The 15,045-nt window shown below is 47.1% G+C and overlaps 6 protein-coding genes across 6 annotated transcripts; 5 read left to right on the top strand and 1 right to left on the bottom strand.

Annotated features, from left to right (window-relative positions):
- Window positions 1-1,010: 1,010 nt before the first annotated feature.
- On the top strand, window positions 1,011-2,625 carry FSST1_008403 (major facilitator superfamily domain-containing protein; the record flags this gene model as incomplete). Its single annotated transcript, XM_083225284.1, has 2 exons — window positions 1,011-1,653; window positions 1,703-2,625. 2 exons carry the CDS (start codon window positions 1,011-1,013, stop codon window positions 2,623-2,625), a joined length of 1,566 nt encoding a protein of 521 aa, XP_083084364.1.
- A 275-nt stretch (window positions 2,626-2,900) lies between these two features.
- On the bottom strand, window positions 2,901-3,671 carry FSST1_008404 (alpha/beta hydrolase; the record flags this gene model as incomplete). Its single annotated transcript, XM_083225285.1, has 1 exon — window positions 2,901-3,671. The coding sequence occupies one exon, from the start codon at window positions 3,669-3,671 to the stop codon at window positions 2,901-2,903; it is 771 nt and encodes a 256-aa protein (XP_083084365.1).
- An 804-nt stretch (window positions 3,672-4,475) lies between these two features.
- Window positions 4,476-6,418, top strand: FSST1_008405 (Zn(II)2Cys6 transcription factor domain-containing protein; the record flags this gene model as incomplete). The annotated part of the gene is made up of 6 exons (XM_083225286.1): window positions 4,476-4,582; window positions 4,678-4,904; window positions 4,956-5,010; window positions 5,052-5,283; window positions 5,349-5,488; window positions 5,551-6,418. 6 exons carry the CDS (start codon window positions 4,476-4,478, stop codon window positions 6,416-6,418), a joined length of 1,629 nt encoding a protein of 542 aa, XP_083084366.1.
- A 1,197-nt stretch (window positions 6,419-7,615) lies between these two features.
- Window positions 7,616-8,249, top strand: FSST1_008406 (GATA-type transcription factor; the record flags this gene model as incomplete). The annotated part of the gene is made up of 2 exons (XM_083225287.1): window positions 7,616-7,684; window positions 7,737-8,249. The coding sequence occupies 2 exons, from the start codon at window positions 7,616-7,618 to the stop codon at window positions 8,247-8,249; spliced, it is 582 nt and encodes a 193-aa protein (XP_083084367.1).
- A 1,724-nt stretch (window positions 8,250-9,973) lies between these two features.
- FSST1_008407 (uncharacterized protein) lies at window positions 9,974-10,718 on the top strand (the record flags this gene model as incomplete). The annotated part of the gene is made up of 3 exons (XM_083225288.1): window positions 9,974-10,150; window positions 10,215-10,466; window positions 10,524-10,718. The coding sequence occupies 3 exons, from the start codon at window positions 9,974-9,976 to the stop codon at window positions 10,716-10,718; spliced, it is 624 nt and encodes a 207-aa protein (XP_083084368.1).
- A 1,409-nt stretch (window positions 10,719-12,127) lies between these two features.
- Window positions 12,128-15,025, top strand: FSST1_008408 (OPT oligopeptide transporter protein-domain-containing protein; the record flags this gene model as incomplete). The annotated part of the gene is made up of 8 exons (XM_083225289.1): window positions 12,128-12,313; window positions 12,364-12,951; window positions 12,998-13,121; window positions 13,175-13,691; window positions 13,739-13,934; window positions 13,982-14,185; window positions 14,235-14,361; window positions 14,412-15,025. 8 exons carry the CDS (start codon window positions 12,128-12,130, stop codon window positions 15,023-15,025), a joined length of 2,556 nt encoding a protein of 851 aa, XP_083084369.1.
- Window positions 15,026-15,045: the final 20 nt, after the last annotated feature.

Consider the following 15,045-nt stretch of genomic DNA (forward strand, 5'->3'; position numbering starts at 1 on the left):
CAACACTCTCAACCACAAAGGATGCAAACGCCATCTTCGACTGAACTGGGTTTAGAAAGGATCTATGACTCATGATTGGATAAGTGCCAATCATTGATGATTAGGTCCGAACCGAACTACAGTTCCAAGCTCAGGGCGAGTATTGGGACGCGTATCATCTACTGTGCAGTATGCTTTTCCTCTGCCTCAATGGCGTATTCTCCCATTATCTTGGCCAAACATTTCTTCCAATGGCGGTCAAGGCTTTTCAATATCATGGGTCTATTGGTGGGCGTATGTGTATGATTGCACAGGCATACCTGAGGAACTCTCTTTTTACAATAAGTACAAGTTACATGATTGAGCCGCCACAAAAGCAGCTCGTCGTTCTTTTGTCAAGTCTTCAAAGCCATGTTCCAGAATACCGTCATCGACTTGACGCCTTCATAGTTGCTCGGCATAGAGTGCTTAGTATAACGGCAAGTTTCAGGCTTGTTTCTGTGACAATCGGGTCATTCTAAATTGGAATATCCTCGTGTTCGGAGCGAGTACGATACATCTAGCCTAAAGTAGATGTTCTCTATCAACCATGTCAGTATTCCAGATCAGCCTACACTTTCGGTATTGATTGTACCTGTAAGCCGGTGCTTCTTATTGGTTGAGATTCTTTAGTTCGGGTCAATATGATTGACCATTGGCCTTGAACCGCGTGCTAATGTACCAGCGGGACTTCATGTTTATCCCGCAACCTAAAATGTCACATCTCAACACGAATCTCCGAAAACCTCATAAATTGGCTTGGAGCTAATGTAGTCCGGAATCGTGTACGAGGATGGGCAATTAGTAGGTACCTGTCATTGCTGACGTCAATATGATTGCCGTTAACGGATAATGGCAATACATCACGCGACAAGACGCTGGACTTTAATAGTAGATAATACCCAACATACGAATTCTTGGCGATACTTGACTTTTCCCCAGTATCGAGTAATTGTTCTGTTCCAGAAAGCCACATCTTGTTCACCAGTATAATGTGGTCCTTGGTCCAGCGTCGACAAATATCTAATGAGATGAGATCAGAATACCAACTCGATCTAAGCTCCGTCGAGAAACAAAAGACCAGCCTATCTCGCAATAGCTTACCACTCAGCAGTGATGAGCCAGTCAGTCGACATAATTCCCCCAACGACAGTGACTTTATAGTTCAAAGCACGGGCGACGATGACCCCCTTGACCCCAAGAACTGGCCCGTTACGACGAGGGCCCGAAGCATCGCCATTATATGCCTCCTGGTCTTCACACAATGTTGGTCCGGTTCCGCAGACTCCATCGGAAATGCCATGGCAAGCAAAGAGTTGCATGTCAGCCAAGTTGCTGAGAACGTCTCAACGGCAGTCTTTCTGTTCGGTGTCGGAACTGGCGCTCTCTTTGCAGGGCCACTATCACAGGCCCTTGGACGCAATCCCACCTACCTGGTTGCTACAGCGTTCCACCTTTTCTTTGTCCTCGGATCGGCTATGACGCCTACGTTTGGTGGACAGGTGGTGTGTCGATACTTTGTCGGATTGTCAGCTAGCGCTACCCTGACGATCAATGGTGCAAGCGTGAATGACCAATTTCGACCTGTCAAGAAAGCTTTCGTATTCCCAATAGTCGCCTGGGCAAACATTGCAGGTCAGTAAGTCCGAACATGTGCGTTTACTTCGGTTACTTACTCTCATAGCTCCTGTTATTGCCCCCATTGCAAGTGGTTGGATAGTTCAGAACGAAAGGCTAGGATGGCGATGGACCAACTGGGTAACCCTGATTATTTCTGGGGCTGCCTTCTTAATCGCTTTTTTCTTCCTTCCAGAAACATACTTTCCGCTGCTGCTGGCATGGAAAGCGAAAGAACTACGTCGTGCTACCGGGGATCAAAGATACATCTCAAATCACGAGCAACAACCATCGTTCTGGGAACAACTTGGCAAGACGCTTCCACTACCAGCAACATTCTTCCGCACTGAACCGGTTATCATCGTTCTTGGCCTCTACCTGGTCTTGCTTTACATCCTACTCTTCAGCTTCCTATCTGGCTTCGACTACATCTTCAAGCGCACATACTCTCTCACTCCTGGATACCAAGGCTCCTGCTTTGCTGCCATTGCGTCCGGTGCAACATTTTTCGCTGTCTGTAGTCCATTATTATACAAATGGTCACGAAATCACACCGAACACGTCCGAGGAGCCGTCGTGGAGCCCGAGTTTAGACTTTGGCCCGCTATCGTTACAGCACCGTTTCTTCCCATCTCGCTCTTCTGGTTAGGTTGGACAAACGACAGCAGTATATCTATATGGAGTGGTCTGGGCGCCTGTTTTGTATTTGGCGTTGTGCTTATGGCTATATACATCAGCAGCTACGAGTACATCACCGACAGCTATGGGGAGCATTCCGCCATTGCGCTTGCAAGTATCACAATGTCAAGATATCTCATTGCTGGCGGCATGGTCATGGCCGCAAGGCCCATGTATGGTAATATCGGGGTTCACTGGACCATGACACTCCTGGGTTGTATTGCGGTATTGTTGACCCCGGCACCATTTTTGTTCTGGAAATACGGTGCCAAGCTGAGGAAGAGGAGTCCATATGCGACTTCCGACATCTAATTTCCTTCTCATTCTTGTTTGGAGACAAACACTTCCTTCTTTTGCAGGCTATCAATGTTTGTATATTAGGAGTTCATTTACAGCATGGTGTATGATGTTTTGTTGCAGGCTGTTTCCTTCTGTTTCACCTCTGATTTGAGATGCCACTTATAGCATCATTCTCGTATAGTAGACAAGTCTTTTCTATTCAGTTTAACCTCTATCATATAACTCCGTTTCGTAATATTATTACATGAGTCCTGCTTTTCATACTATTGCAGATAACTTTTACGGCCTTAGGAATTGGTAAATGCTGCAAGCGCATCTTCCAAACACTTCACAGTGTCATCAGGCTTACTCAACATTGGAGAATGGCCGCTTGCAACCTCGCGTACAACCAAATCGGCGCCAGCCTTTTCCGCAGACTGTGCGAACATCTTCTGTACCTCCAGCGGGAGGTTCTTGTCCTCTGCGGTCATGATATACCATACAGGCACATCTTTCCACCCCTCGTATGAGACTTCGTATCCGTCAGTTACAGACGTCAACGCCTGGTCGGTGAGCTTTCCCACCCAGTACTTTGCTTCCGCCTCGGGAACGTCGTGGTAAAACATCTCAACTGGATCGAGTTGGAGTGGCATGGTATTGGTCCCATAGTCGGCAGCCCACAGTGGTGGAGGCTTGCCACCAATGGCTTCCAGAAAGGATAATCCAGGAGCGACAAAGCCCGTTCCAATCATGAAAAGACCAATAACACGACCATTTCCTTTGCTGTCCTTTGCGTTCTTCCGTGACAAGCCCTTGATGGTACTGGCACCGACAGCACCGCCGTAGGAATGGGCCAAGATAACAACATCCTGGTCTTGAGCGGTCTCTCCCATAATAGCCTCACGAACGGCGTTAACGTCGGTAGAGAAGTTGACCGAGGTGCTCGTTGATTGTGTGGTAGGAAGTGTGACGGGTATGCACTTATAGTCATGAGCTTCCATGGCTGATTTGACTTTGCCCCAGTATTCCGGTGTATGCCATGCTCCGGGGACAAAGACAAGGGAGGGTTTGCATGTCATAATTGCGATGTTGAAAGCTTAGGGTAATTATTCGAAATAGTGAAAATGGATGAGATGATACATTGTCCAGCTTTGCCCTCGCACGTTAAGGATTTATATACGTCCGTATCGGATTTCGGGCTTCGATTGAGGGAGCCTTAGCTGCGGACTTCGGGATAAATTGACGACGAATTTGCGAAAGGTGCCTCGTTAATGCTGACTTTCTCTATGCTTACTGGCCTCGACCCCGGCCGTTGTCCCGCTATATCGTGAGAAGTCGGGTTGATTAATGATTATGACAGTCTAAAATCTCAGAATCTGGAATCTAAATAAGCTTGACAGTCGCCAAACATACAGAAAGGATATGATGGTATGTATGAAACTCATCAAAAGCACGACATGATTGGCTAGAGTAGCGGAGTTTGAATGTCAGCTCGTCTACGCGTCTCGAATTGGTTTAGTTTCGCTTGCTAGGTACCTGTTTGCAAGCCGGCTGACAGCCATACCTGTCCCTGGATGAATAACTCTGTTTACGTTAGTGGGGACTTGGTCAGACAGCCGAGCACTAGTCGACTATCAGTATCAGACGGAAAACCTCGGGTTTCATGCTAGTGTAGTATCTAGCTTGATAAAATTGCAGCAGACTCCAACATCGAGCATGTATCGACAAACAATGAATATTGTGAGTTGTCTCCAAAACTTATCAACGCCTCAACCTTTACTTTGCCAAATCTCTTCTTTGATCCCGCGAACCCTCCAGTGATCGTCGATTACTTTATCCACCGTCACGAGCTGCATCCGAGCGACTTAAAAAGGTTATTCGATATGAGTACCGCAGCTACAAGGACTCGACGACCCCACACGCGTAGCAAGACAGGGTGCCTGACGTGCCGAAAGCGCCGTGTGCGCTGCGATGGCGGAAAACCTACGTGGTAAGTCGGAATTTGATTGCCTGATTCGACTGTTTAGTCGAGGAGCATTGCATTGGTGTTCCAAATCTGGTTGGTTGGCTAATGCCGTTGAGTAGTACCCGATGTATCAATGTAGGACGGAATTGTGAGTTTGCAGACACTGAGTTACCACTCCGTGATCGAAAAGCTAGCTTCCTACCTGGAGAGCAAGCACCTTGGGTAGTCAGCTCTAACAGTCCATCCATGGCACTGGTCGTTGATTCGCCTTTTGCCAAATCAGTTGAGCCGTTTGACTGCTTGGGTCTTGACATGTCCTTGCGTTCAAGAGAATTGCTTCATTATTGTAAGTTCGAGTTATGTTGCACTTTAACAACAGCACCGCTAATAAATCCAGTCCACCACAGCCATGACAGCTCTGATTTGGTCTTGGCAAAAGCCTCAAGAAACATGTACGTACCTGTGCTCGCTTACCTTGGCCAAATCTTACCAGTCTGTTCTGCAGCTTTGCATCTGTTGCTCAACATCCAGATGCCCTCCGCGACACTCTTCTAGTGGCAGGTCTACACTACGCATGGACCGTCGGCGATCTTCAGACGTACAAGACGACGTTCCTCTTTCATAAAGTGTCAACTATCGGCATCCTGAACAAATGGTTGCAGAACATTCATCAGCCAGGGTTGATGACTTTCATCCGGCATGTTTCCATCCTTTGTTTTATCGAGGTACAACGACCTTTTTCTTGCACCACCTTGGGGGCTTTAGTATACTGACTGCCCGCGGATCGAAGGCCTCGTATGGAAACATTGGTGATACCGAAGCTCACATCAACGGATTGGTCAACGCGGTGAATCTTCTCAGTCCCCTCGATGACGACTTTGGCAACAGAACAGGACTCGAGGAAGAACTTGCCAATAGATATCTCCTGCTGTATGTCTTATCCAAATTCTTCTTCTATTTGTTCCCAGATTTGTTCCCAACTGATTGGTCAGTACCCACTACGCCTACCAAGGTTTCAAAGCTCGAATACTAGGTAGTGATTCCCTGAAGACCATGTTCCGTCAGAACAATGCCGCCGAGTTTTCAACGTTTGTGTCGCTCATTCATCGTTGGAAGACGCAAAATGTTGGGCATCTCGAAATGCGCCTCAACGCCATGAAACTGTTACCGTTCTTCTTCGCGATCCTTCCTTCGTCTACCCATTTCCACAACATCGATGCATCGCCATTGATTGAGCATCTGAAGCATGTGACTATGTCGACACAGACTGCTAGAGAAGACCGTTATAAGTGCGATCCGAGCTGGGAGTGGATCGAGGGTTCAGAGTCGCGATTGCTATGTGCCACTATCAGCTCACACTTTTCATCTCTCTTTGAGAACGACATGTTCTCAACCTCGGGAACTGTGAAGTGCAGCATCTCGTGGTCTGGAATGTGCGCCGCGTTGAGCTTGTACATGCATAGTGTTCTGGAGCTTTGGGACGGTGGCCAAGCCATGGACTCTAATCTATTGCGGAGGTTCCTATGCATAATGCAGAAGGATCTTGAAAACAACATGGATGACCTGGGATCAGATGATAGCTCTGACTTTTGGTTCTGGAGAGCCTTTCTTGGAATGTACAGCATCGCGAAACACCAAGCCCAGTCGTACGAACCAGAATTGGATGATCTCGCTAATGTATATCATGGTTTTGTGGATACATGGAAAGATATTACGGGATTAAGACTCTGGGAAGACGTTCATCGACGCTTGATCTCAATAGCATGGTCTGATCGTCAGGGTCATGAACTGGAGCCGAGTGTGTGGAGACGAGCAATTCAGTATCAACCATCGAACCCATGGTTCTACAACGCGGAGTAAGAAGCGGATGTCACATGTATAAATTGCTGTAGCAGAACTCAACTCTAGGATAGGGAATAGGTACTTGTTGAATTTTCGTTGATCAGTATACTTTGTATAGGTACTATATAGATAACTGACGATCTTTACCACGAGACGAACCATGTTCAAATTAGGAAAGGTTAGATACAACGCTTATCTCATGACAAGAAGTTCGTTATCAACCTGGCTATCGTGCAATTGCTCTTCGTATCTACATAGTACAAGCTCCTTCTCGGTTAAGCCCTTGGTTGTGTTGCCAAGTGCCAAGTTATGTACATACGGTTTTTACCCCTGGAAATAACCAATCAGAAAATTCTACTGAGGAGTTGTCAAGACAAGGGCTAGTAAGATTTTGTTTTTCAAGGTTAGCAGCCAATAAATCATCATCGGACCGGGTCCGCGGAGTGGATAATGTCCCACTATTTCGGAGCTTCTGCTCCAGCCCCTTGATCACCCACTCGACTGATGTTACCCAACACCATGTCAACTCGTGAGAATAATCACGACAGTCAGTCAATTTGAATGTTTATATATGAATCGTGTGTTTGTACTGACTTATGTCGAATATCATTTGATGATTCGTGTCTAAGAGCAGCCACGTTTGACATCTTTGTGCTCTTTAACCTGTTCGGATCATTTGAGTGTCATCGGGAACATCATCCAAGGAGCTCTTGAAACCTGTCAGTCCATTTCTATAATACATGCTTATTAACTCAGACGTTTCATCAAAAGTGTACTATGGTATAACGGGGGCTTTGGGTACTGATAAGAAAGTAGGACGTGAGATTTCACATCACGAGCAAACCCCCAGTTACCACCGCTCCACACTCTGTGTATTCCTGAACCGAGCTTGGAGGACCTTCCTTATACATACTCCGCAAAAGAGTTCCCACTAGAAAGGGATACATATGTATCCAGGGTCCAAAACAACCGCTGTCTTCCAGGGGGAAAACCTGCAACTGCGTCATTTTGCTTGAAGCAGCGGAGTGCGCGTCGCAATAAGGGTCCCGGGTCTTTTGCACTTTGCAGACAGGTTTACATCATACCTATGTCATTACGGGGCTTTCTAGAAGATTCAGAAAGGATTCGATTCTCGAAAAGTCAGGCAATTGTTTCGATCGATGAATCCGTGACCTTTTTCCCTCCTGGAAGAGCCCAGATCAGTACGCAGTCAAGATGAACAAGCCCAGTCGCCCAGGCCAGCAGAATTATTTCATCATAGCAAGATCTACGACCCAGCAGGACGTGGGTAATCTCTTAATTCATGTCACATAACTGTGTACTCACGTGATTATAGGATCAGCACAGCTATGAAGACCCTGAATTTGGCCAGCCACTTTACGATGTCCCGCTATTTCAGACAAAGGCCATTTCATCGAACCTGACTGCAAAGCCAGACAGTCGAAACCCGTATGATGTACAACTCCAATTTCAACCACGTACACAAACGTCTTCTCTAAATCCACCCAAACTGCACACTGAACGGCGTCGTCAAAGTCTGAAGAGGAATCACGTTAGTCGCTCGTGCTTTAGTGAGAAATCTGTCTCTGGACAGGAGACCGTGTACTCGCGGCATGCGAAATCAGAGCCAGCCAAGGTCTCTGGATCACGTCGTTCATGCACATTTTGCGACGAGACAGAGACTCCCAGGTGGCGTAAGGGACCTGGTGGACGCCGGAGCCTCTGCAACGTTTGCGGCTTGATCTATGCTAAGAGGCGGTCGAGAGGTAAATCACTGATACTTACCGGAGGACATAGTCGTGGTACCCGTGGCACCGTCTCCGACCTCTTCACGACAATCATAACTTGAATCCCACTGGCTGTTCAAGTTAAGCAGGTTCCAACTGCCCGCACCAATTTTGTATTATCGAGGTGGACATAGAGTCCAGCACGTGCTGATCTTGAGTCATGATCTTATTTGAAGGCGTCTGGACGGAACGTTTTTCTTCACATTTTGCAGCGTTACGGGATTACGGCGTCGGACAAGTATTTGCGGTGCAATTGGGTTCGGAGACCGAACAAAATATCAGGAGTTCTCAGCATTAAAATCCATGAAATGGTTCATTTGACACATTTGAAAAGATTGAACATCATTAGAATAACTTTGTTATTTCCCCATGACGATCCAGCTGCAAACGTCTAGGTTTTTCAATCTACATACTACGATGGATCTCTTATCTGCTACTGCCAGTTGTGAAAACAACTGTTCTCGGCAAGTGTTTGGCATTATTAATCTGCACTGGCACAACAAAGTGAAGAAGCCTTCAGACTGTGGTCTGAAACAACGGATGTAGTCCGCTGTGGAGATAATCCAAAAGCTTTGACCGGCTGAACTAGAGGAACGACGTGGGCGAATTGACGTTGCCGTACAGGCACAACAAAGCTAAGAAGCACCAAGTGGAAGGACGAGTCCGGCGCTTGGGGAAGCTAATCTTTGGTGGCGGTAATTTCTACCCTTGATGGTCACTGTATTCACTACGATACAGCCAGTGGCTGGATGCCATGGCTCAACCCCTCATTACCTGGCAATAAACGACTCTTCTTGATATGAAATGCCGAGTTCACGAATCACCAGAAGCATTGGGCACACAGTGTCACAGAGTGTTGGGCAGTGGAGGCAAATAATAAGAGGGTCGCACATTTCTGAAAAAGTCATGCGTTCCATTTCCGTCTTCCGTCAGCCCGAGAAGGTGGAAAACACTGTGTTGCACATGGGAAAACTCAGCCGTAGACACTTGTACCAATAGGCAAGCAGCCCTGTGGAGGGAGTGAGGAGTCGTGGCTTACGCGTCGGTAATGATGGCTGCAGCAGTCAGGTGCAGTTGTTTCTGGGCGATAAAGGTCATGTTGCACTGCTGGGGGGCGCTGAGACTGAAAGACAGGAAGACACGGCACAGCAACGGCCGTTTTTAGGTATGCAAGGAGCCTGGAAAAGCCTTCTCCATCATGCCAGGGTGCTGTGAGGGACAGGCCTGAGCGTACATGAGACGAGAAGATGTCTCGGAGCCAAAAAAGCAAAAGTAAAGAAAGGCTCAACAAGGGAGCGAGAAATTGCAAGAGACTGTTGAGTCCAGCTTATTGAGTGTGGCTGGTTGTGTTGCTGGGGCAAATGATACAACGCAGTAGTGGTGAAAACTCAAATGTCGAGGGAGAAAGAATAGGATTGTGGAAAAAAGCCCCCGGATGTCCAGTTAGCCGTGTAGAAATGCCATGCTCCATCATAACAAAGTTGATAGACCAATGCAAAGCTCAACAAGCAAAACTCGAGCGGCATGTTTACTCCGGATCCCGCGAAAGGACCCTTATTCAGGGTCCCTGCAGGTTAGCACCCAATAGCGTAGTGATCATCAAGGGTAGCTTGGGGCGAGATTGGCTTCTCGTCAGGCTTTAGCACCAAAGAAGCCCTAGAGTGTACAGTAAGCGGGAGACAAACAAAAAAAAAAGAGGGGTGAGAGGGGGGTATTAGAAGAGCTCGATCCCAAGGTCCTCCCTTTTGTTTTGAAGATCGAGTTCTCCCATATGTCCCTCTTCATTATGACTTCCGGATCCATAATGAAACAACCGCAATCCCTCACCAAGACGAGCAATCCCGCCTTGATCCGCAGAAGACGCGAGCGCGCTGACCCCTGTAAAGTTGATCCTTTGGCGTCGAGCATCTTCCCACCCCGACGCTGTAATTTCACCCGGAGACCTCCGGGTTCCAGTCGACGAGTAAGATTTCCCCGCACCTTTATTCATCCGCTGCCGAGATCAATAATAACTAATTCCGTCTTAGGTCCGACACAGCGTTCAGGATGTCCAGCACACGGGTCTGCCTCTGTGCGACGTCGTCTTATTCCAGAATGCAACCATTCCAAGCCCGTTGGCCTGCAAGCCTACAATTTCACAATTGAAGGTTGGCTCCCGTGCCCCATCTCTGCAATCACCAGCCAGTCCAGCGTGTTCAATCAAATCTCGTTCTGTCAGGGCGAGCATGAGGGATACATATGAAGCGCGTACGTGGCGGAACAGACTCAGACGGCATTCCGTAAGCCCAAGTCCAACCCCTGTCACAACGTAAAACACGTTTACTAATCCGCAACAGAGGTCTCCCAGATCACTCGAGCCAAGTCCATGTTGCACTTCTTGCTTCACACAAGAAACTCCCAAGTGGCGCCAAGGTCCCTTTGGATCCCATACCTTGTGCAACGTATGTGGCCTCCTCTACGCCAAACGTGAAGCCAGAGTCCGATCAGTCATGGTTCAAAGGGAACTTGACAGGTTCTCACACGTGTTTTAATTTGACGCGCCCATGATTACGGTCTCATTTCGTTTCTTTTCTTTTGTTGCTTAGGGTAATCTCCGGGTAAATGTTGTTTCTTTTTTGGGTTTACGTGAGTGATGAGGCGAATGGTTTCTATACCCTGGCGCAGATTTAGGGACGGCATTTTGTGAAAATTACTCGGCTGGCTACCCAAGTTTTATGGTCAAAATGGCGTTTTTGGGCAAAAATATTATCATCTTGGATTTATTAGCGCAGATACCTCATCCACTGTTATGAATTGGAATTGTTTTTTGTCATCTATACCAGAGCTACAAGTGTCAAACATTGCATCAGTCTGGGACACTTTATAACGCATGAAGATAATAAGTACCAACCAACACTTGGAATCAAAACAGTTGTGACGAGACAGAGATAGGTCTTCACATACACGCGTCAGTAGACTCATTAATTCTTCCTTTTCAATGTTGCGCGACGTAAAACAAGTATCCCAAATCAGTCAGTGTAATGGAGTTCAGGGTAGCCCTATTGAGTCTGATGAGTCATCAAAATTCGGTGTTGATAAGATAAAGCCATGAGTTGGCCAATCGGAAATAGTACGGTAAATAAAGCCTCAATGCCACGAAAAATTAACGTTATCATGAAGATTTATTATTTCTCAAGATAAGATCAGCAAAACATTAAAAAAAGGAGTCAGTATGTTGTAGAGATCCAATCTTACTGTTATCTCCATCTGCTTTCTCTTTTCCTCGGAGCGACCAGGGGATAGCATCCTGGAAATATGAACAACGGAGGAATAAAGTACCTGTTCTTACTTATAAACAAACATGTATGCGACAAATAATAGCAAACAAGAGATCGATCGTTTTGAACCAGGATTCGAAGTCGTGATCTGTAAAAAAGGTTATATAATGGGGTTTGTACGGCCCGACTCGGTGACAGCCTCCACTTTGAAGCACGCAATTTAACTTTGCCATGTCGTAAATTCTGTAGACATGACAGTGAAAGGCCTGCCAAAGCTTCTTTAGTGGACGGAAAACAAAGTTGATTCGATGCCAGCCCTGTCGAAATGACACTTGCCCTGCTCGTTAGTTCGAGCTTAATATACAAGACATAAAAATGGTAAAATCACCATCCCGGATATGCATGGATCGGATCGTGCACCATCGAGCACTGGATACTCTTACCTAACGACTCAAGCTTTCAGAGCTCCATACCAACCAGGCCCCGAGCGATTATTCGTCCATTGACTCAAACATCGGGGGAAACACCCATTTCAGACCTTCACAGGATCCATTTCGAGCGAAAACGCGATTCTGTTCAACGGTGTCGTGATCAGCAAGGATCCACGGTACTTATAGCTGCGATCGCCATTGTTGTTGGAAACCCCACGTACAATTTGCAGAATCCCCTTTGCTCTTGCGAATATGAGTGGCCCTTCCGAAAAGAGAGTCGCGGAGGACGAGATTCACAATGCAGAGGGACGAGATGATGGAATATCTCTAAAGGATGACACAGTGCTTGCGAGAGCCCAACTTTTAGGTGCTACACCAGATGAGGTTATTGAAGCCGAGGAGCACGGTCGTACTATCGACTTGGACGAAGCAAAGAAGGTGAGAAGCACAAAGAATGTTTCGCCGCGGATATTCTGACATCCTCCCAGCTCGCCGAAACACTGGTCTATTTCCATGAACATGACCCAAATTTCAGTTCCGAGTCCATCGTTCGTCTCCAATCCTTTATCGCCAACGATGAAATTTTCCAAAACCCCGAAAAGAACGAGGAAGCCATCTCAAACATCAAGACCGAAATTTCACTTCTCACAACCAACTCACCTTACCCAGAAGTGCGAGCTGTTGTGAGCAACAAAGACGACCCTTCCACACCAGCTGGAACCATCCGCGCCTGGACCATCGGCCTATTGTTCGTCATCGTGCAAAGCTTCGTTAACCAGCTCTTCTCTGTTCGACAACCGAGTATTCGTCTCCAAGCTCCAGTCATCCAGCTCCTTTCGTATCCTGTTGGCAAGGCCTGGGAGAAATGGCTCCCGGTTGGCGAGTTCAGTTTGTTTGGCTCTCAGGTCCAGCTGAACCCCGGAAAGTTCAACCAGAAAGAGCATATGCTCATATCGATCATGGCCAACGTGTCGACAAGCTTGCCTCATTCACGATATATCATCTTTACCAGCTGGCTGAAGAAGTATTTCGATCTGCCTTTCGCGGCCGATTTTGGTTTCCAGATCTGCCTTTCGGTAAGATAGCTTCTCAAGTGCCTCAAACTGCGGCTAATATAAATAGCTCTCCATGAACTTGCTAGGTTTTGGCCTCGCAGGTCTGGTTCGTAGATTCCTGGTTTATCCCTCATTCTGCATCTGGCCTCGATCGTTGGCGACCGTTGCCCTCAACCAGAGTCTTCATAATGGCAAGTTCAATAAATGTTCGCATATTTTCTACTGTTCGCTAACCTGGACGTAGACTCTGGCAATACTAGTGTCCTAGGACCATTCAAGAAGATCTACAACATGTCTCGATATCGCTTCTTCATGCTCTCATTTGCCGCCATGTTTGTATGGTTCTGGTTCCCGGATCTTATCGTTTCTGCCTTGTCGCTTTTCAACTGGCTCGCCTGGATTTCACCAAACAATTTTAACCTTACAGCCATCACTGGCGTCAGCAAGGGTTTAGGTTTCAATCCGTTGCCAACTTTTGACTGGAACATCGCCACCTACTACATCGATCCGCTGCTGGTTCCCTTCCATGTCACTTTCAACATGTTTCTAGGTGCCGTTCTGGGAGGAATCACCATTATCGCCATGTACTGGAGCAACACGTACAATACGGGGTATCTGCCTATCAACACAAACACCATGTTCGATAACACAGGCGCCAAGTATAATGTTTCATCGATTCTGGACGATCGTGGATTGCTCGACGTGGAGAAGTATCAGGCTTATAGTCAGGTCCATATCGCCGCTTCGTCTGTCACTTACTAGTGAGTTTGCCCGTAATTCCAAATAACCATAAGCTGACAAATTGCAGTATCTACTTTTTTGCAGTGTACAGTGCGGTCATTTCGTATGCTGCAATCTACCACTGGAATGATATCAAGCTGGGATTTGTTTCCTTGTATCAAAGCTTCAAGAAGGACAGCAAGGTCAACGAGTTCAAGGATATTCACACTAAGCTCATGGAGAAATACCGTGAAGTACCCGAGTGGTGGTATATGATTCTCAATGTAAGTACTCAATCTTAAAACCAAGAACTTGGCTAACATCGCTGGAGATCTTTGGCGTTGCCTTTGGTATTGCATCCGTCGCAGCCTGGCCTACCAACACGAGTGTCGGCACCGTATTCTTTGGCCTTGCTCTTGCCATTATCTTCACTGTACCCACTGGAATCATCTTTGCTACTACCGGTATCGAGGTTGAGTTCAACGTCCTGGCGGAGTTTATCGGAGGTGCATGGCAACCAGGAAATGCCCTAGCAGTAAGTTTCCAGTTGTTCCTAACGATATGCCTTATCTGACCATATTTAGATGAACTTCTTCAAAGGATTCGGATACGTGACTGTGGCTCACGCTCTCGACTTTGCAAATGACCTGAAGTTGGGACATTACCTCAAGATTCCTCAGCGTCAAACCTTTTGGTGCCAAACCGTCGCAAGTAAGTTAGCAGAAGCTGAGTATATAGACATGAACTGACCGACACAACAGCTATCGTTTCCGCCTTTGTCTGCACAGGCGTTATGAACTTCCAGATCCGCAACATCCCTGATATTTGCGAGAGTGGCCAAAAAGACCGATTCACTTGCCCCGGTGTTGAATCCTACTTCACAGCAGCCGTACTCTTCGGCTCTCTTGCACCGCAGCGCGTGTTTGGTAAGGGTGGAATGTACACCGCCCTTCTCGCAGCGTTTCCCGTTGGTTTGGCGTTCCCTGTGTTGTACTATTATGCCACACGCAAACTGCCCAAGACGCACTTCCTCACCAAGTTGCATCCCGTTGTTATTTTCAGCGGCGGTCACATCTGGTCTCCTTACAACCTTGCGTATGTCTGGCCTGCTGTTATACCTGGCTGGATCTCATGGGTTATTGTTCGCAAGAGATATCTCGCATTTTGGGCAAAGTACAACTATGTACTGTCGGCAGCCTGGCAGACTGGCATTGCGATTGCTGCTGTTGTGATATTCTTTGCGGTTAGTTACCACGGTGCTTCGGTTGACTGGATAGGAAACAATGCCGACAGCGGCTGTGAGGCCAACACTTGTACGAGACTCAAACTTCCTCAAGGAGAGATATTTGGACAACAGCCTGGAACGTTTGCATAGATATCTGTTGTCAAGTCACG

This window comes from Fusarium sambucinum, chromosome II (assembly GCF_050947815.1).
Source record: "Fusarium sambucinum isolate potato_lamoka chromosome II, whole genome shotgun sequence".
Lineage (NCBI taxonomy): Eukaryota > Fungi > Ascomycota > Sordariomycetes > Hypocreales > Nectriaceae > Fusarium > Fusarium sambucinum.